At 44.6% G+C, this 22,414-nt stretch overlaps 1 protein-coding gene across 3 annotated transcripts in view; it reads right to left on the bottom strand.

Annotated features, from left to right (window-relative positions):
- LOC142572566 (rho guanine nucleotide exchange factor 7-like) overlaps window positions 1-15,448 on the bottom strand; it is a 33,824-nt gene extending 18,376 nt beyond the window's left edge. For 2 of the 3 annotated variants that reach the window (XM_075681764.1, XM_075681762.1), the window contains exons 1-12: window positions 14,164-14,348; window positions 13,581-13,712; window positions 11,590-11,716; window positions 9,406-9,482; window positions 8,377-8,471; window positions 7,598-7,693; window positions 6,483-6,605; window positions 5,109-5,247; window positions 4,031-4,090; window positions 3,870-3,950; window positions 1,043-1,183; window positions 287-362 (exon numbers count right to left, since the gene is read on the bottom strand). In XM_075681764.1, coding sequence (XP_075537879.1) covers window positions 287-362; window positions 1,043-1,183; window positions 3,870-3,950; window positions 4,031-4,090; window positions 5,109-5,247; window positions 6,483-6,605; window positions 7,598-7,693; window positions 8,377-8,471; window positions 9,406-9,482; window positions 11,590-11,716; window positions 13,581-13,649 — 1,084 coding nt within the window. In that variant the 5' untranslated portion in view covers window positions 13,650-13,712; window positions 14,164-14,348. Of the gene's footprint in view, window positions 1-286; window positions 363-1,042; window positions 1,184-3,869; window positions 3,951-4,030; window positions 4,091-5,108; window positions 5,248-6,482; window positions 6,606-7,597; window positions 7,694-8,376; window positions 8,472-9,405; window positions 9,483-11,589; window positions 11,717-13,580; window positions 13,713-14,163; window positions 14,349-15,429 lie in introns of those variants that run through there. The other variant, XM_075681763.1, reaches the window with a different exon arrangement.
- Window positions 15,449-22,414: the final 6,966 nt, after the last annotated feature.

Below are 22,414 nucleotides of genomic sequence, written 5' to 3' on the forward strand. Positions count from 1 at the left end.
AGTATGTCATACTTTAAGGACAGCAATGGCACTTGTCATAACTTCCACCTTGAAAACAAACGAGGCCACCCAACCACGCACAGTCGTACCTTAAAGCTCAAATTTTGTAGAGAAATACTGCGGAATACCAGTTCTCTGGATAGAGAAGAAAAGAAAAAAAAAATGAATATGTCGAGACAAGTGAAGCACTATATTGCGTTTGCACCAAGTTTAGAGTCGTACGTAGATGTCTAATTTTTCACTTGCTAACAAACAAATAAAAAAAAAGGGGGAGGGTTGATATTACCTTGAATGTCGAAGGCACAGCCATCAGCTGGATCCTGGGAGTTCGTGACTGTCAAGCCCAATAAAGGGAAGCGACCCTGCAAAGGACACAAGTCTGGAGCTTGCCCTAAAATGTTACACATGCAGTTGGGTGGCTCAGGAACAACGGATTCGTTTGCACGAGTTGCAAAGGTGGCTATTTCAAGTGGTATTTTATTTATAAATGAAAATCCAGCAAACTCTGCTGGCCACAAAACAAGAAATCTTGCAAAATTTACAATTTTTTTCTGAAGTAGAAAACTCAAGTTATGCACAATAAGTAGCCTGAAGCTCTTCAACGCTAAAGTCCTGAATGCACAGGGATTTCCTACACAAGTTGTAACAGTGTACAAAGCACACTACAAACTATATTTACTTAATGCTTGGTGCTGCCAGGCAGCTAGGAAATGAGGCAACGCATGCGACACTGTGTGACACCACAATCCATGTGCAGCTTGCAAATGTGCAGCACGCATTTACAGGGATTTGTACAAGGTTTTGGGCGAGTCCTTGTGCAAGGAGTGTTGTAAACGTGCAGTGCACTCCTCCAGTAAAAGTCCTGCTTGGGCTAGTCGGTTCATACCTGAATTAGTAAAGGCAAGGCGCAGAAGACCGGGACTCAAGAAGAAGAACACAAACGACAGGACCGGCGCCGGTCCTGTCGCACTCCTGTCGCATTCAAGCACTCCTCCAACATGTGCAATGGAACAGAGGGAAGGATGATGCAGAATGGACTCACCTGGTAAGAGAAACGCCCATTGGAAAGAGACAGCTGCACCAGGCAGCTGGAGAACAGTGCCAGGTAAAGGTCACGTCGCTCTTCCCCACTCAACAGTACCACAGGCCCCACGTGCAGCAGCTCGCCCAAGCACTGGAGCTCCTGTGGCATCCGGGTTTCAAGAATGGTTACAAGTCAAACAAGACATATGAGATCAAGGAACAGTAAAATTATAGACCCACTGGATTGCTTGTCTCTTACGTATTGTAAAAGATACTGTTTGATTTTGATGTTTTTTGGTACAGTTGAACTAGAATTTAACAAAGCCAACGGCACTCCAGAGATATTTAATCTTGTAAAGAATTTGATTAAGTTGAAAACACTTAAATCACTCGCGCGAATAACATAATTTTTATTTAAGAGTGAAGAAAGATGTAGTTTTTGACTGCATGAGCGCTGTCAGTAGCAGGAATGCAGTTAAACCTTGATATAACGAAGTTGGTATAATCGGCACTTTTCTTCATTATATTGAAATTTCGTTCTATTAAAATTTGTCCTTTTAGCAAATAAGTACAGTTGCTAACAAATTGTTCTTATCCAGAATGTAAAACTTTGAATTATTGAAAAATGAAAAAAATTCAATCACAAAAAAGTTGCATTTTCTCCTGAAAGGCAAAGGATTGATGGTGATAGCAAAGTATTACACAACTACACAAAGCAACATTCAGTTATATCGACCAAATAAGTTGAAGAAAATATTCACTTATTACCGTATCTACCCTAACTAACACGCATCTTTTTTTCAAAAAAGTGGATCTGAAAATTGCCTGATGTGTGATCGGGGTGTAGGCCTTGTCAGGAGGTATGCTTGGTCTACCTCCTTTAGCCTCACCTCGAGGGCATATTGTATATAATATGGCCAAATAAACATACTGCTACTGCTACTGCTTTACGATCGAATATGAAACCAAAAACAGGTTCGCGGTGTTGGCAACAGCCTACCACCAGAGTTGTCAGATGCAGCGTAATTGCCATCACAAAATGGCGATAGAACACACTTTTGGGAAGGTTGCTGTTGGTTCAGTTTGTGCTTGGTTACGATCTGGAGTGGTATTCTCAGTGACTACCTCTCAGAGATACTATCACTTTCTTGAGATTTCATGCGACTTGGTACCAAATGCATTAGTGTAAACGGCCACTAGTGTTTCTGGTGCTGTGCGAAACTCACTATCTGTGGAAAGTGCCAGGAACAATGTCAGCTGCGTACTTCGACAAGTCTGATGCAGAGTCTTGCAAAAGTGATAGCAGTATCTAAAGTGATTGCTCGAGAATATCACCGTTGTGTTCTTGATATATGGGGCCAACGACTCACAAATTGCGATGATGATGAGCCGCTGTCATTATGAAAGCTCATGCAAAAAAGAATTTTCAGTCTGTGAAGGTAAATTTTGTACATGTTGTCCCTTGTGATTGCAAAAGTGGGGGGAATGGTATACCTTTCTTTTCTGAATCAGTGGAATGCTATACGAATGTCACATGGCGCACTTTTGATTGCGATGGAGCTCGATCAGGATCGAATTTTTCAGTCGCGACTGGCCCCTTTGTTCAAGCTACGGGAGGGAGCCAATTGCGGTCGAGAATTTAGATTGGGCTCAATTGCGATTGAAAGTGCCCGTGTGACAGTGGTGTCACATTCAGGCGCACCTTTATTTTCTTACTTTAAGCCCATGAAAATTATGTGCGCGTTAGATTTGGGGGCACATTTTAACCGGGTAAATATGATAATTAGCAAGCATGGTGTAACATACGTACATACAAACATGAACATAATTTACTCGATGACCGTGAACGCTTGCTACCACAATGCTGGTGTGATGAAGAGTATAAAGAGAGGTAAGTTACTGCTTTTAGTGCTTTTCCAACGTCTTCAAAATTTGAGATTATGCATCCTCCTGTACTGAACGCAGCCATGGCCGTGCACACTTGATCACGTTATTTTGCACTCCCTCTTGCTTGCATGCGCAGGAAGATGGCGCACATTAAACAACAATCACTTGGGTGCATCGCATGCAACAGTTAATCCTCGCATGCTTTCCCTCGAATCCACATGATACGTGCGAGTGCAACAGAATTCCATCACACTTGGACTTTATATGGAACATAATGGCAAGAGGGCCTTGCATTTAGTAGTGAAACCACTGACATTCATCAGACACTGCTCCGCTTTGGCGGCCACTCTATGTTGGGCAGCACACGATTTGAGAGGTGCCTTCACAAGCAACCACATGCAATTCAGTCATTTGGCCATCTGCGCCCATGGCTGTTTCCATTTATATTGCCTCAGCACTGCACTGCTGTAGCAGTGAAATTTCATTATATTGAAATCGTGTATAAGCAGACTTCGTTATATTAGGGTACAAAATACATGGTGTTTGACGGACAACATGTCATAAAGGATAGTGGCCATACCCATTGAGCTCGTCTTCGGTTCCTTTAAAGGGGCTAGCAAATTTCTTAACCAAGTCAATGTGGTTCGTAAAAGGAACATCAAACAAGAATCGTAATGTATCTAGTGTAGCAACAGGTTTGCTGTAACCTGCCTGTTTCCCCATATTTTCTCTAATACTTTGTTAAATTGGGTGAAGCGTTTGCTACAGTACATTGCTTCAAGGTTTTCAGCATATTAGGCTCTATGAATACATGTCAGGGAACCGGAAGTATTTCACCAAATCAAGGTTGGACTATAGTAACCTGCTGCGACAACTCTTGCAACATACTGTAAAATGGTGGCTGTTACAGGACACTCACAGCAGCACTTGTGGGAAGAACTGTGCCAGAGAGTGCTCACCTCTCCCTCACAACCATCCACAGTGCCAGCGAGGACCTCCAATTCCAGCTCCTTTTGGCGCCGCATGGTAGAACAGCTCGCCTGCACAAACATGCAACCGGATCTCGGCATAACGGCTCGGGGAGCAGAACTACCGCGTGAATAGAAGGTTGTATACGTACTGCCATCTCCTTGTAGACGAAGACGCTTCTTTGTGTGTCCCCACGGTCTATGTGACTCTCCTAAAAGGATAAAGCAACAAGGGTCGGAAAGACGACAGGTCAACAGTGTTCTCAACAGCACTACCACAACTGACAAACGATGCGTTTGGGCACTTTCAACTCAGTATATACGTCGCCGAGTGTTAACAGCTCTGCACAAAACATGGAACAACCAGTACAACTTCTTCAGCAACTTGTCACTGGAGTAAGTTCAAGTAATTGATAACTGTACAAATTTACATGTACAGTATGTCTCAATGCACATTTTTCTTTACCTTTATGTAGATCCTTGGTATACTTAAATGCTCAACAGGGGCCCATTGTTCTCACTAGGGAGTCTGAAAAAGTGCGCTTGTCAAAACACATCTCTGACCTCTGCAAACTATGACACGCAAATAAATGTTGCCCTCGGGTGCTATGAAGAACACAGAGAGACAAGCTTTCCAATATAAGTTGACGCGCAATCATTCAAACTCGGTTAATGCTGAATGACAATTCATTCATACAAGACTTACGGAAAATGCGAAATTTTTGGCTTCCCAGGTGTGAAATCTGCTAGACTTTCACAAAGCATTAACAATAAAAGCGTGCCACAAACTTAAAATTCAACTTAATGCATAAATTCACAGGTACCACAAGGGTACCACCTGTGGTACTTGTGAACTTACATTCAGTGGTATCTGTGCATCATCAGTGGTGATATCCTCATGTGTGCGCATGGGACCCTCTTTTCTGTGGAGCATGGCTGTGCCCAGTAACTCTCTTTTACAGTGTTTTCTGCCCATGTGTAGCCGTAACCCCAAGTTCTGCATTGCAGCATATCTCACGAAATTTTGGAGCGGTTGAAATTAGAAGCATCTGTGGTCCCCAGAAGCTTGAATAAATGCGAGTCAACTGTAATTAAGAAGGGCTGACCTTTTACAAAATTTAAACAGCCCATCCCACCATGGTTTTGACAGATTTGTTCATTTTCATTCCAGGAACAGAAACGAATTGCCATCAAGCGTGCTAACATCAGAGCAGGACAGGTGGTGCCTACCTCAGTGTGCCGCTGGAGCTCAGTGAGCAGGGCCGGGTACTTGTCGAGGCGACGGAATGGCCGGCTTAGCCCTGTGGTCAGAGTTAGAAGGGTGGCGCCAGGTGGCGAAAGCTGCTCTAGCCAGGGACCCAGAATGTCTCTGCACAAGAAGTGATCGAAAGATGGCCTCTGTAAAACCGCTGAACACTGTAGATAGCAAGTTCGGATGGAAAAATGGCACGAACAAGGCACTTCAGCTGCCTGTCTGTCTTTCTTTCCATCACTGTGTCTAATTGTGCTCTAACTGGCTATGACAAATTACCAACATGACCAAGCACAGATTTGATCACAAAACGTTGCCTGAGGAAGCCCTCTGGGCACTCCTTGCAAATCATATTTATCCGTGTCAGATACCTCCCAAGATATAATATCAGGTGCAGTTCTAGACAATGTAATAATGTCATATCTGTTATTGTGCATGTTAGCTTTTGTTTCGGTTACACAGAACATTTCTCGTATGAATATCAACAGTCAATTCAAAGTTTAAAAGTTTGATCTGATACACTAGTAACACTGGGTAACCATGGAAACAGCCTTGCACTCCTGCACATTTTCCGCACCGTAGTGGAAACGCACAACTTGAATGACTCACAGTGGTTCCAGAGATTGTCATGCAGAGTCGTCAGCCTTAAGTTTCAGTGCATTGTGCCCAGATGAAGTTTTATTAAGAAAACTCAGCTAGCCAGAATTTATTTTAAGGACAAGACAGCATGATGTCCTGTTCAAGAAGGCACTCTCTTTAAAAACCACATGTTTGAACATGTCACAACTTCTCAGACATCCAGCCTTTGGGCAGCATAAACCGCGTTGAAAGTGCAAAAGTCAGGCAAAAATTGCAGTGCATAGTAAGTACTACTCTGGAAATTCCTAATATGCACCTAGTACATTAACAGGCTTAGCAGGTTAAATTGTAGGAACACAGCAACTGAGATATAAAGAGAATAAGAACCATAGAAAGAAAGATGAAAGATAAGAAGAGAAAAGCAATATCAATAAACAGTAGGTGAAAAAAAAGAAGGAAAGTAATAATAATAACAATAATCTCCTATCAGCCTAGGTGTGAGGATAGGAGCTGACTTATGCACCCGATGATTGGCTACGTGAGCAATAAAGTGTTCTAGCTAATTAAGGACTATGCTCCTCAGCTGCACAAAAATTGTTTTTTCACAGCTGCCTTGGTCTATAAACTTTTGCTGCTGGGCACACAGCGGATAAGTGCTCGCGTGTGCAGCACGATGCAGCACATGCACTATAGTGACACATCAAGCTGCAAATCCACGCTGTATAGCACAGTGCAGTGAAGCAACAACGGTGTCCAATCTGCATGATACCCACTTGAGCTTGTCCAGAAGCTGAATGGCACGTGGATGGTTGGCACAGTAGATCAGCTGGCTGGCCTTCATCCGTGCTGCAATTTGCAGGAAGGCACCGCCGACCCGCTGTTCTCGGCTTGGCTGCCTGCAAACCAAAGACACAAGCAAGCATTGCTGTGGGTGTGCAGCTACCGAGTCACTTTAAGCGACTATATTTGGGTGTGTGTGCATGCAGTCTGAACTTCTTATAATAAAGCCACACCTGACATGAAAATACCTTCATTACCGCCAATATTTATTATACAGATATATTCATTAAAAGCTGTTAGTGTTAGCGCCCCACATTTCATATTTACTTCACTATACCCATGTTCATGATAACGCACTTCGACTGTAATTGAAATTTCAAATCTGAATTGAATAGTGTTCATTATCATAGTCATATTGGATTTGAGAATTTTATCATAAAGATACTCATTTCTGGCTAACTTATAAGATAAGAATGCTGATAACAATGTAGATGGATAAACATGAATAGAAGAGGCATGAACTTGAACTTTATATTGGCATCCGTACAACATACAGATAATAGGGGCATATACAGACAGAAAGCCACTAATTCAGCTTGGCTAGGTCTGCGTCCCCTGTTGGTAATTGGCAACACATATAAACACAACAGACCTACATGAATACATAAGTACTACAACACATACGTAAAATGTAATACCCCTTCATTACATTTTACAAAAGCGACAGGACAGTGCCCGTCCTGTTGCTTTTTTCCTTCTTTGTTGTCATCTTTGCACTGTGTACCTCAGTATGTTATAACACCAACTTGCGCAACTATCGCTCTTCTGTTATAAACTCTCAACATGCTCAAATTTGCATCTGTTACAAGTCACTGTAGCGTGGAGACAGTGAAGTTATGTTATATTCCCAGCCAAGGTAGCCAAATTTCGGCATGGGAAATAGGCAGAAAAGCCTATTAGATTCAGGAGTATGTAAAAAAGACATCAGGTGGTAAAAATCAATCCAGATCCCTCCACTAAAGCATCCATAATAGCCCACCGCATAGCTCTGTGATGCAAGACCCTTTCAATTTGTTCCCATTTTCTGTCCCGCGGCACTATCACTCACTCTCTGACGCCCTCCAATGCCTCCAGCAACTCCGTGTGCACCTCCAGCACAGCAGGAAGGTTGCCCATCAGTTGCCGCAGGTCCTGGTCACTCAACCTGCCAGAAAGAGGACAAACGAGCATGAAACGAACCCCTGCTGTTACAACATCACAGTAATGACAAAAGCCAGCATGCTGGTCAAGAAAAAAATATTTTTTCAAGGGGCCTGAAAAAAGAAGTTCACACAACTCCTCCACAGAACAAATATAGTAGCCATGCTATAACCGAGAAATTTTACTGAGGCAACTTGCACATGTGCAAACTTCACTGGTAACTATTTGCTAAAGTGTAACCAGTTTACAACAGCTGCATTGATGTAGGCTGGCAAACCAGTAATGGTTTTCTTCCCTCTCTGAGTTGACCACAAAATCCAATAACTGCACTTTTCGCATTAATGACTTCTAATTAAGCAAATTTGGAGTCACACAATGAAATTCTGTTCTTCTATGTAAAACCTGTGCCCAGCTAACCAAAATTTTTCATTGTGGTTTTGGCTTGCTCTCCTACACTTTTGAAACGTTTTGCTACAGATGCTACACTAGTGCTTACCCAGGCTCCGTTGTTTTGTTTGTGCAGAACCAACTCTATGCAACTGCTCAACCGGGTTCACCTTCGCAGCTCGCAGCTAAATAGCAATGAAGGAGTGAGCAGCACAACTTGAGTGTGACCACTAAGTGAGATTTAACTACCAGCAAACAGTTCGGTCCAATGCTACGCACACTGCACTGACAGGAACTCACAAGCCAGATTGCTCAAGGGGCTGCAGGTAGCTGCTCATCAGGGTCCGCAGCTCATGCACATGGCTTGCCTCTGTGTCCAGGATGTCCTTGAACACCTGTACACAAAAACACACAGGTTTATAACTATTTTAATAGCCACCTCACGAACACTAACATCAGCCACTGAAGCCTATGGCTGTTGGAATCTATGAGCTCCATCAGATCCACTTTGCTGAAGTGACAATGGAGAGGAGCCAATGAAGCTTGTAGTTCCCTGCCGCAGTTGGTTTCAATGGGCAATGAAAGTGCATGTCTAACTGGAGTGTAACACTGTGCCCCCAAACAGCTGACACGAACAAAGGCCTTTGTTTGACTAAGAATGGCAGATATCAAACTTGTTTAAGGCACTGGGCCATATGCAGGGTATGTGCAGGCTCCAAGTCACTCTTTAGTGTGCCCAGGCAAGGGGTAAAAAGGGCACATCCCTAAACTAATCAACATTTTACAACTCTTTTGCCCCATAAGAGCAGCCTGGCATTTTTTTTTTATACAAGGCATAGGGACCTTTGCGACTCCTGAGATCAATGGCAACTAAACTAATTTGGTCTACTGCCTATGATGAACCATGTTGTCAATGTTTTTTTTGCAGGTGCTCCTGTCTACTTAATGACAATGGTATACTTGCAGATTGAAGAAATTTTCTACTTACTGTCACAATTTCTCTGCGGTTACATTGTTGAAGCACAATATCTACCTAAACTAGAGGTTCAAAAGCTTACATCTTATATTTGCTTTGACATTAAATATAATTCAACACAACCAAATCTCAGAGATATCCTCTCTTCATCACATGTCAACAGACAAGAAAGTGATGACGTTCCCCTGGAATGCGCCAAGTGATGAGCTCCATACATAAAGCACACCAAGAGCTGCTCAGAGCTTGCTTGTTTTGCTCTGCTCTGCATTGCCCAAACAATGAGAGAATTGCACTGAACTCTATACACACTGCTAGCCTGCAACAAAGACAACAAGCCAGTGTGCACTTCTTACCATGTTCCGATGCCTTGAGCTGAGCGAGTGGTCAAGCGCCCTGACCTGGACTCCAGTAACCCGAGACGCATCACCAGCTTTCGAGAGAAAGACATATTACATGCTCATAAAATTACCACCGCCACTCAATCTTGAGATACTAAGTGCATAGCTTTTGTATGTACAGAATTATATTCCCTGCTTCTTATCATTATTTGTCGTCACTCATTTTTGCCCCTTTTCCTTCTTCCCTTGTGCAAAGTAACAGGGTAGAACACAATAGCTTAGGCAGACTTCTCTGCCTCTCATAAGTTCTTTTTCCCAACCCCACTGTTCTGATGGTAGACATGAGGGTGCAGGCTTGATTTTCAGCCATGGCAGCTGCATTCTGCAATGGGAATTCCACAGAAGCTGTGAACTTGGAGTTGGCCAAATGTTAAAGACTTAAAAACACTGCACCTCAACACCACCTTTCCCCCCACCCCAAGCTTCTGCAGCATCTCTTATGGGCAACTTTATTAAATTAAACATTTTTGAAACGCGGCCATGCAACTGGTAAAGCACACAATAGGCCTCACCAACACATGTTCGGGGTCGCCCAGACAAGGCAGTATAGGGAAAAAAAATTTTGTGTTAGCTAGTTTTTATTTTAATCACTACAAAATGCACCAGCTTAACTAGATAACCAAAGGAACTACAACATATTGTGAAATATTTAAGCATATCACTTGTGCTTGTAACAAAATGCAAGTAGAGCTCTTTCTCCCTTATTATTGTGATGCCTTTTCTTGATGACATAAGACTAGTTTGTTAACATTTGTGTTAACCATTGTAATGAAAGCTAACAAAATTGCTTATTCATGAACAAGACTTTTACCAAGATGGCAAATAGACTTTGTATAGTGTCATTTTGATGTTCAAAAAGAGATGCGGCTACACCCCAAAGAAAACACTCCGTCTATAGAACATCTGAATCTGGTCCCAATGTCTATGCGTTATTTCGGTCACAAATAGGACATCCGCCAGACGTTCAGTTTAGGATATCCTACCACCGCTGTCCTAAGGATATCACACATTGATATGTTTCAGATATCCTACCACAAATTGACTTTTTTGAGGTACATGTGAATATTTGTCCTCCAAACGAGGCTTTGCCTTTGAGTTTCCTCGTAATAGAATTATGTTTTCTCGCATGTTCAATTTACAATCCAAAGCTATCATGTCTGCGACTCGTGTGTATGTCGTATACAAGTTTTCTGATGCAATTTACATTGAAAACTACAGTTCAACGACCCACTTGCACTTGGCAGAAGGCCTAGAAGAATGAGTAGTCTGCACTTTCACATACATACGTGCACACACGATGTATCTGTTCTTGATGCACGGGCGCGCTGTCTGTGGCATCTATCACACAGTGTGCGAACACTGTGAAAAAGACCCTGGCATGTTGCAACATGTACGCTTCATGTCCCCATATCGTGTCCGTCGCGGATGTGCAAGAGATGTCCGCAGGACATGGAAAGTGCAGCCAAATGGTCATGTGAGAAACGTCCGCAGGATGTGGTCGACACACCCATAGAATATCCATGCCCTGGCAGTGATGTCCATAGAATATCCATATGACGTCACTGTTGGCACTGGGGCTGCACTAAATAACCAGTTATTTAGCAATGCTGCATTGCATTTCAAAGCATATGTCATGTAAGTGATGTTCTCATTTCTTTCATCCTGTGCAAGTTTCAAATTACGGTGATGTTATGGTGAGTGAATTGTTATTCTGGCATCCAGGCTGGGATTATAGAACATTTTTTTGCTGGTTTATGGAAACAACTATGCAAGCTATGCAACAGCATGCAAGAAGGCTCAAGGTGCTACTTTAAGCTTCCAGCAGCTTGCCCCAGCATTGTCAGTCAATGATACAGAGAGCCTTCACAACAACAGTTCCTTCCAGTTGTGCAATGACAACGTGTTCTTGTTGTTCTCTTGAATAATTAGTATCTCACTTTGAGTTCTCAACATCAAGTCATAACTTGCAGGAGCACTGCTTGCAACTTTGTAATCACAGCAGATTGTAAAATAAGCACCTTTTTTAAACCTGATTAATGTGCACACACACACACACACGTGCACGCACACATGCCCCCCCCCCCTACACACACACAAACATATAAAATCTGTGTGATCACATAATGTGTGATCGCATACCTTGGAGCTTGTGGTCTTTGACATAGTTGCTAGGAAACCAGCCAGTGTTGCCTTGGAGGGTGCCTTCCCACCAGCCCCCATCCAAGGCCTGCGTCACCGTCAGGATGTCACCTTTCTTGAAGCACAGCTGGAAACAAACATAATCAGGACCCTCATTTCCTGTCACTCTCTGTCATTCTATCTTATGTTGCAAAAAACGTGCACAATCACTCACACTCCTGCCACAAATGCAGGCACCGTTTGTAACCAGGTTCCTTATCTTAAAAGACTTCATTTAATAACTAACTCTGATGTTAAGTCTATAGTAAAGCAGCCACTCTGTAAGTGTGATGCAAAATGCAAATCATGAATTCCCAGACATTGGGCTTGTGTTGATGGAAACATCTTAACATACAATAAAGCGAAGAAAGGACTTTGGCCCTGGATCTCTGTGAAAAGGGCGACTGCTCAACTGCTTTAAATCTCTGTCACAATGCACACCTTGAACAGCAAAGCATTTTCTAACCATGTGGGATAATGCTTCCTCTCCTTCGCACTCTACCAAAGGCATTACACACCACCAAAGGAGCCACAGCTCCTAAAAATGATGCAGGTTCAATTCCACCTTGCATCAGAGAAACATTTAAGAATATTTTATTTTATTTATTTATTTACAAATACTGCTGTCTCAGATTTTAGACATAGCAGGAGTAGGTAAGTACATCAAGACATCAAACAATCAACAATATTTTTCTTCAAAGTCAAAAAGATCCTAGAAGCCATGTTTTGTAACAATAATTTTCATTTCTTCTTAGTTTTGCTTGCTTTATTTCACTTCAGCAAGCTACTGTAGTGTCAGCTAAGCTGTATTGCGGTACAAAATGCACCTGGCTGTGTACTAAATCCTTTGAGCTGGACAAGCATAGCACACACAGTACTTGCCCCATACTGAAACAGCAGTGGATTACCATGTTATCCAAACGGCCAGTATAGCAATGCCAGCAGAGCTACAGCTCCTTATTGTTATAAAATAACAGGAGTCTGAAATAGGTAAATCAAAATTTTAAGTAGCACACTTTGTAGACACTGTGGCATGCGAAAGTTTCATGCAAGTTGTGGCTAGCCAACACAACAGGGAAAATAAAGCTCAGCAGGTTTAACATCCACGACACTTACTGGCAACGGCACATGGCAATAAAAGACAAATGAATTTGTTTGAATAACTATCAGAAGGTATACACCTCAGTAAACTGCAGAAATTCATTCGTGGTTATCATGTAATGCTCTTCTATTCCTGTCACTTTTGGAAATCTCATTTTTAAGCTAAAAGTCCAACTATTTAATTTTAAGTTCTGGTTCCACCTTTTGCCATCCCCGAGGCATGGCACCTGATGCACACATGGAATTTATGTGGGATCACGTGACTACTAACGTATAACCACACAGACGCAATAATGACATTTAATAAAGGTTAAAACAACCCAGAACATACTAGCAGACCGCCTGTATGCAAAATATTTTGACAGTCTGTGCATGGCAGGAATTTCTTCCATCTTTTAGGTATTATTATATCTGCTCCTAAGCAGTGTAAGCCCGTCTATCACTGTAAAAAAAAAAAAAAAAATCTTCGTGCTGTCAACACAGGCAGCACGAAGTGAAACCTACATTTGTACAATACACCGACTTCTTCAGTTCCTACGTAAACTGGACGTAAATACGGAAAGCGTGGCCAATGCGCTTTAGCACCATTAGTATGCCATCGCGAAAAGCACTTTGTAATTTTTCACGAGAAGTGCACCTGCTTTGAAAAATAAGATGACTTATGGCATGCTCGACGAACCGCACCGGTGTGCCCTGGTGCGCCGTGTCACCCAAGGTTCATAGATAATTTATACATACGTTGCTCTCATATAATCATCCTCGCGCCAGGGCGCCCCGATGCGCACCTATGCAGTTTGTCGAGGATTCCATTAGCGAAGCCAGTAAAGGTAGCAGACCCTCGTGTACCTCACCTCATCATTGTTTTTCCCCTTGAAATTGTGGATTGCGCGGACAAGTCTCGGCGCTACGTCTGAAGTCATGTCAACCGGCGCAGATCATGACGGTCACGACGAATTCTCTCCCCACTTGGCCGGCAACGAACGCTGCAAACAGAAAGGCCACATGAGAAACTGAAGGCGAAACAACATGTTACAGCAAAATCGTAGCTCATGCACCCACAAAGGGCGCTCGCGGCAGCCTACAACGAGTAAGGAATGCGGCGACGTATGAGGCGGTGATCAATTAAGCGTACAAGCTGCGTTGAACACAATGTCTTGAAACATCCGCGCCCTCCCAAGGAAACCAGAAACTGAACTGCATGCGTCACTTCAGCACGTATACGCGACGGCTTGCAGGTGTCGCAACGCGGACGATCTCACAGCCCTACGTTGACGGCGCTTATCGTGTTCTGTACTAGCACAACCAACCGCACGCCGGCAGCTAGAACAGATGCCGGACGTTTCCACTGAGCGGGATGACCGCCACAATCACTCCCAAGGCGCGCATGATCAGACGCCCGATGCGCTCCAGTAAACAAGAGGGAGTGGCCCTCACATTTCAAGAGATCCGTGCTCTTCGGTTCACTCGTCAGGTGCACAGTGCGTTCTGACCCGTTGTCGCAGCATCAGACATGGGTCAGGAGTCTGACATTTCACCACACGCAAAAGAAACACTACACATATCGCGAAACTCGCAGCGCGCAGCCATTGCGGCCATTACCGACGGTCAGTGATGACTATCTCTACGCGCTGCCGCCATAAAGTAGAGCTCTCGTTTCGGCAGTGGTGTTGCGGCCTAATATCGGATGCCTTGATCGGATGTAATGTTTACGCGGTCAGTATCGCTTCATTTTTGATAGATAAGTCCCACTCCTTTAAACAAATATTACTGTTCCCGTTTTTTCAAAGTGCTCTAACTTCAGATTTTCTGTGAAAGCTACAAACATGCAACCAAACAACAGAAAGAAGGCCCTTTCCACGTCAACCGCCCCAGCCGGAAACTCGAACTTCTCCTATTCTTTTCTTTAAAAGTTTGTGGACATTTAGTAGGTTTAAAGAAATTATTTGCTTTGATTAAAGAAAATTTTATAGAATTCTGTTTTTACTTACATAGCAGAAATGTGTTCTACTAGTTATATATATTAGTTATAATGGGCTTTCTCCTGAACAAAAACAATAATTTAGGAGGTGATCAACCACTTGAAAAAAGCTTCCAATCAGTAGGTTCATATTTCGGCAAGCTTCCTTAGGCAAATTTATCAATGAGCATACAATTCCTGAAGCGAACGTGTTTGTTTTGGTACAGAAGGTGCGACAGAAATTCGGAAACGATATCGTATAAGATATTTTTAAAATATTTAGTGGCTGCTGAGAAAATGTTTCTTGTGTCACCAAAGATGAGGATTTTGGGAAAAGTTATTTAAAGTTTTCGTTCCAGGGAAGACATCCTACAATGGTCCTGCAGTGTAATCTCCAGTACGTGTTTATTTCTACCGATTTCCTCTCAAAATCATTCCTTCCAGTTACATTTGCCTTCGTCTTCTTAAGGTTTTCACCTTGACTCGTTTTTAAAGGGCCTAAATCACGCTATGTCTTAATGGAATTATAACAGGCAAGTGCTTCTTTAAAAGCTTTATTCTTTTCGTCCGAGGACACCTTGGATATTGTGGTTTCTACTGGAAATGTGTTTAGAAAATAGGTAGTTCAGGGCAAGAATTGCTAATAGCTGCTACATATAGCGTATTTCTGTTCAATATTCACTGAAAAGTTCGCGTCATGTTTGCGAACTTTTTACACATCGATGCTGTCTGAGTAGACTTACCACTGTTGTGCCCGGCGGCCCTCCAGATCGGGGGAGATGCCACACCTGCGGTACAGTGTACTAGTACACTGTACAGTGTACAGGTACAGGTACAGTGTACTAGTACACTGTACCTGCGGCATGCGGTTGCCACGCCTCCATCCGACACACCTGTCAGCAGCCCAAATTGGCCTGTCCACGCCGGAGTGAAGGTCGGTGCAAGGCTACAACATTACACGCCTGTCAGCAGCCCAAATTGGCATGGCCACGCCGGGGATCAGAGTCAGCTTGCGTTCCTTCTTGATGCCCAGGGAGAGTGTGCGTTTCCGACCGGGCGCACCGAAAGAGGCAACCAGCTCACCGACGCCGGGATTGCTCTCCTGACGCCATCAGTCTCCTTACGCCGGGTTGGTGGCAACCAGGACGCAGGCATAAAAAGCGGATCCGGATGGCTGAGGCGAGGACGCTCGGAAACAGCGTGACTCGGACACGCTAAGACGCTACCATAGTGTGCTCCGATAGTTGGAGCCGTTTTGTAATTTCAACTATGTACCTTTTTGAATATATTTCTTTTTCTTCATTTTCTTAAAACGACGTTGCTCGAAACCCTTTCTCCCGACACCTGGCACGGCACCACCAATGGAAACTTCGTTGCTCGCACGGACCCCCCGATTTCTCCACAGCTGGTGGTAGTCAGCGGTGAGATGGAGCTCACGGAACTTGGGACATGCTGACAATCTCAGCACCACGCCGACTGATTTGATTTGTTTCACAATGTTGGTGTATTTCTGCATGTGCACTTTGTACTCAACTGAATTCTTTCTTATTGCGCATGCCGCAGAGGACTTAAATGCCGCCAGTGCCCATCTACTTCGGTTGACGTTGCTTTGCCTTGAAATAGATCATGGGACATCTCTCTCCAGCAACATTCGAGAAAAAAAAAAAACACTGAAAAGTTTGTCGGACTTTAGCTTTGTACGTTTCCAAGCAGATTCCTAAGGAAATTTCAAATTGCGAAAACTGCCGCGGAAACGGCAGTTCGTCGGCGTATGCAGCATAATTGCATCGGCGATGCAGCGCTAATTCGCGCTCTAATTAAACCGTGCCTTGGTGATTTCGTTGACTAGTGTACGCATTTCCATCAATAAATTCGCAATGACTCTTCTTGAGACGACTTTGACGGCACCTACTCGGCAATGTTACATGTATGTATTCATCCCCAGAAAGATTACTACGACGTGGGCAGACATCGCGCCTTCAGGATTTGTTTGAGATGTAAGTCTGCACTAACGACATGTGCCTATTATTGAGGTATACAGAAGCAGTATTACGGCAAGGGTAGAACAAAAGAAAAAAAAAACGATCGCGAAATCGCATGAATCAACAAAACCAAGCGGCTAGTTAACATGGGCTCCGCTTCCACATGGGCTCCCGCAGACATGCGCTTGTCTGCGGGACACACCTGGCACGTGTGTGGACCGGGTTGTCCCAAACACCGGTAACATCGTGTTTGTGTCCGCGCCCATAGATGCTAGCGTCTTTCCTGCAGCTAACACCGCAGAAGAAGCAGTCTAGCACCCGAACAAAGGAGAAATCGCAGCCGCGAACTTCAGCCATCATTGCCGCAAAGGGCTGTCGTCTGCTACTGCTCCCGAGCGCAGTTTTCGAACCGCCCGCTAGGTGGCTATCAGTGGCGCCTGTATTAGAGTTACTGTATGTATTAGAGTTACTGTACCTACGGTAGCATATACAGTAACTCTAGCCTGTATGGAAGGGGAAGGCTTAGGTAACGATTGTCTACAGCTTTTGAGAGAGATTTACCTAGAAAATACCGTTTGCGTTGAATGGGAAGGGATGATGAGCGCGGAGAAAGTTCATATCAACAAGGGACTGAGGCAGGGGTGCCCTTTATCCCCGCTGCTGTTTATGATGTACATGGTGAGGATGGAGTGGGCGCTAGAAGGAAGTAATATCGGGTTTAATCTCTCATACAAACAGGCAGGTACAGTAATAGAGCAGCAACTCCCAGGTTTATTATATACAAACGACATTGTGTTGCTCGCTAACACAGTGGCTAATATCTGTGGACAGGAAGGCAACAATTTAGGTTTGAAATTTAGTGTTAGAAAATCAGGTGTTATGGTATTCAATGAAAACAGCGAACAGACAGTGGAGATACAGGGCCAAGAAATACCTCGGGTAACAGAATATAAATACCTTGGTATATGGATAAACGAAGGCAATGGATATGTGGAAACACAGGAAAAAACCATAACAGTCAAGGGGAAGAGAAATGCAGCCATAACGGAAGCACAGAGCGCTATGGGGATACAATAGGTAGGAGGTCCTCCGAGGTATGTGGAAAGGGGTAATGGTTCCAGGACTTACTTTTGGAAATGCGGTTGTTTGCTTTAAATCAGGGGTACAATCATGCAGGACTCGACGGGAACCAAAGGTCAGTGGGTCACCTTGCATTGGGCGCTCAATTAAACGAATAATTTCGCTTTCGACGCACTAATTACCGCAGTCCACTAACTTACAACTCAAATAAGTTTAGAAATGGGATATAATACATTCGTACAGCTATTTACAAGGAAACAGCTGCCTTAATTATTGCGCAGAGTTTCAGCTTTTCTCTTCCTTGCCTTAGCATGCATTGGCATCCAATATTTTGTCATTCATCTTGAAGAAGTAGTTCTTCAATAAAATATTCGTTCTACACCACAAAAGGTGCCTTAACACACACTCACATTTGTGTCCATCCTCGCAGGCGTCGAACTCTGAGGAATCATCACTTTCTGTAATGGTACTTTATGTAATTGAGCAATTAACCTTTCCGTATTGTTCAAAAGTAACTATTTAAAGAAGTTCTCAACATCTTACTCTGGAATGCGGCCATACAATGAAGTCTGCACGTGGTAGCGCCCTAATCCAGGCACTCTGGGCTTCATCTTCCGGAAACTTGAAGACATGATTCTTCTGCCCCGATTTGTACATGTAATTGATCCGGCAATTGGGAACGCAGCACTTATTAGGCATATATCTTGGCATGGCACTCCATATTCCGGGGCAATGACGACTCGCGGTACACACAATCGCAAACACAGCGCAACTGTTGAGGCTACATACACTGGTCACGTCTACAAAAAAATGTGCGTTCGGAAGCATGCAACAGCATGGCCCAGCATGCTGGGACTTACTTAACCCCGAAGCTATTCTAGGTGCGGCAGGGCTCCTGGAACTAATCGAATTGTTGTCGCCGCCGTCGTCCCCTCTGTCTTCTCCGAATAGCCGGGGTTAAGCATTGTATATCTTCCGCGCTTCATTTTCAACACAGGTGCGCCGCTCGTAGCTTCGTAGCACGCTGCACGGAACTTCTGTGTAGGCCTCTTTTGCGTGACGTAGCTCAAGGGGAGAGGGTCAGCCAGAAGTAGAGAGAGTGTTGGCTTGGCGCCGTGCAGCAGAGAACCCTTTCGCCCGCTTTGCTCTGTCGATGCGCGCTTGTGACGTGGCGTCGCAGCCAATGGGAAATTAGGTGCCGTTCCGCTCCTACAGATGACAGTCGATGTCTTTTTCGCTCAATGGTCCCTTTGACGCTGTGGCATCAATAAAATGTCCTTAGACATGGAATTCGGTTGTAGGTATTGTTTGGTACTATGTATATATGCAGCACCTGCGTCCTCTCGTCGGATTGAATCTGAATACGTTTCATTGCAACATGGTTGATACAATAGTGGCATCATCTGCCGCTATTTGAAGGCAACAATAGCTGCGACGTTGTACAAACTTCATGATCGCCCAAGTTAGTCATGCATTAACATTTCTTCACCGGAGTACAAGGGCCGTCGTCGTATTAACATACACCACATGACATAGCCATAGGTAGTACGTACGATTGTATCCGTGCTTCACAATCCGCGTTTCTGTCGCTTACGCTCGTCCGCTGCCCATGCAGAACCCAAGAAGCATCATGTCGTAAGCTCGAGTCGAATGGCCGGCGTAGATATACGTTAGCTGCCATGCGACCGTCTTCAACGTGGTGGTGCTGTCGGCACACACACGTGTGCTCGCAACGCGAACTCGCAACTACACAATTTACACAAACACTTTGGTTCGTCTGGTAATGGTTTGCGGAACCCCAGGTAATATGCTGGATAGTCAAATACCTGAAAAAAATATTCACCGACGATTATGATACTCCCTAACGCTAATTTTGAGCGCGGCTGTTCTAGGTATTTTTGAATTCGTGATATACCGAGACAAAGAATTTGATTCTGAACGACCGGGTCCTCTCAGAGGCGGCGCTGAGCCTCTGCTCGGGCGGCTCGTTTAGCAGCAGCGACAGATAAAGCATTCCCACCGGTTGTGTCGCTCATTGTTCAGAAAGCGCGAACACGAGAATGCGTGGCGCGCACGGAGCGCATTCTCTAGCGGCGCCGCCGACGAAGTAACGCATGCGCAGTGGATCCGAAGCCCACGCCAGCTTTGTTCCCACAACGCTCGCCGCCGTTGAGCATGTCGCGTGCGGCACTCCGCCTTCCTCCTCACCTATTTGTGATACTCTCCTCCTCCGCTTCCCTGCTCATGCTTTCGTTGCACCCTCCACCTCCGCTTTCCTCCTCACGCTCTCTTCGTTTCCGCAGTCTTTTATCTCCCGCTGCGCTCGTTCGCTCGGTTACGAAGAGCGAGGATATTAGACAGTTTTAGTTTAGCGTACGCAACTATAGCGTACGCTATACGCTATAATACAGCGTACGCTAAGCAGCGCACGTTTTCTACAATTTTAGTTGGCCGACGATATCTTGGGATCTCTGAGGCTACATGCCGGCGTTGTGGCTATTTCGCGCCTGTAGCGATAGGTGGCACTGACATCTCGAACGTTTCTTTCGTTAGGCTTCGACTCGTTCGAAACGAGAAGCGATCTCGAAAACACCACGAAGTTATCCATAATACTCTGTCGTCGAAGCGGCCTGAGACTAAGCGAAAGCCGTTTACACAGCCATTTGCTACGAACGAAGTGCATTTTACAAAAGCAACGCCAAATTCAATTCGAAGCGGGCACACGGGACCGCCGCCATGTTTCCCGCAAACTCCGCAAACCACGCAAAAACGCTAACGCCAACTCGTTTGCGTTGCGTACGCCCGCTATACCCGCTATTTCGCTTAGCGTTCAGCGCATGCGCAGTGATGACCCGCTATATTTTGGCGTACGCAATGGAATAGCGTACGCTATACTAAAACTAGGGAGTTTTAGAATAGGGGCCCCAATAGTTTGGGGCCCCAAAGAGCTTTGCGGGTGTTAGCGTTGGGGCACGTAGGAGTGAAAAGTTTTAGAATAGGGTTTGACGTTTGCGGATAGCGTCTTGCGCTGACAGCGCCACTACGGCGTCAAAGAAAAACTATATTAGAAATAATTAAATAAAATATACCATTTTATGATAGGAATAATAATTTTTACTTGCGTGTATTCGCGTTTAAGTACAATTTAGAGGTTATTCTCTGTAAGCAGCAAACAATTAGTTGCGCTTAGTTTTGAGCAAACCAACTTTACTAGCCTTCACCAGCCAAGCTGAGCCGTGTTAGGCCTACGAGCCATAAAATCCACAATCGAATTCAAAATTAGCCGCGTCTAATGAGTCAATCTTCATAACACAAGCTAGTTGAGAGAAAGCGATAACCGCACTCACTTCTCCTAGCTTGCGAGCTTCACGCGTTACCGCGAATCGAACCCAGTTTTGTGCTAGGTTAGAGCCGTCACTTCGATGGGTGCCGCCATGTTTGCCGACGCAAAGCTTTTGGGGCCGCTATTTGGGCTCCCGCTAAATCGGTGAAATAGCGTTCCCAACGCAAAATCCAAACGGAGTTTGCGTCTTGCGCATGCGCTGTGGCTTCGACGCTATTTCTTTGGGGCCCCAAAACGTTTGGGGCCCCTATTCTAAAACTCTCTACTGTCTATTATCGCGTCTTGCGCGCAACTTTTCCAACCCTCAAGAAAACGAACATGATTAAGACCTCATGTGCTTCGGTTCTTCATAAAATGCACGCGTCATACCTGTGCCATTCTTTTAAGTTCTGTGGAACAGCTACGACTATGTCTGCCGAAAATAACGGTCATCACGATAACCGCAATATAAAGTTAATTGCTGCAGCACATATAAGGGGAAAAAATTAAATTATGGGGTTTTACGTTCCAAAACCACTTTCTGATTATGAGGCACGCCGTAGTGGAGGACTCCGGAAATTTCGACCACCTGCGGTTCGCATTTCGCCCCCATCGAAATGCGGCCGCCGTGGCCGGGATTCAATCCCGCGACCTCGTACTCAGCAGCCCAACACCATTGCCACTGAGCAACCACGGCGGGTAGCACATATAAAGGAGAAAACAGAAAATGCTGATGGTTGTGGCACCAACGTCTTTCATTCAAGAATTCCAAGTAAACCTTTACTGAAAGGTAGATTGGTTGTTCCGGCGCTACAGCTTTCGACAAGCTCATAATGAAATCTAATAATGAAACGTTGGTTTCGCTGCAATCATAATGGTGGCCTGACGGCGGCGCTTGCATTCAATCATACACTGTTCTTAACGGTCACGGTGATAACAGGGCTTATCGCTGCATGGTTCAAGATGTAAGCCAGCATGTATAAATGAAGGCAACACAAACGCACGTTTGTAGCACTAGAAGTCATATGGGACGCAAAATTCAATCTCAAATCTAACCGGGCGTTAACGAAGTGCACTCATATGAAAGCGCAGTGCTTTGAAAGCAAGTATTCGGGGTGCATCTGGGTTGGACCTCAGACACATAACGCTATATGATGCGCGGAGTAAGACTACCTGCAATGGACGGCGTTGGGCTGCCAGCAGGATTGATGTGCACTGAGGACACGTGCAGCACGTCACCTGTAGCTGACAGCCCCCGACCTATATGGAATACCCGACCGCGTCAGAACAGCCAGCCTCCACTGCAGTTGAGTATATGAAATCGCGGATTCACAGACGTGGGTG

The sequence above is a fragment of the Dermacentor variabilis genome, chromosome 2 (genome assembly GCF_050947875.1).
Source record: "Dermacentor variabilis isolate Ectoservices chromosome 2, ASM5094787v1, whole genome shotgun sequence".
NCBI lineage: Eukaryota > Metazoa > Arthropoda > Arachnida > Ixodida > Ixodidae > Dermacentor > Dermacentor variabilis.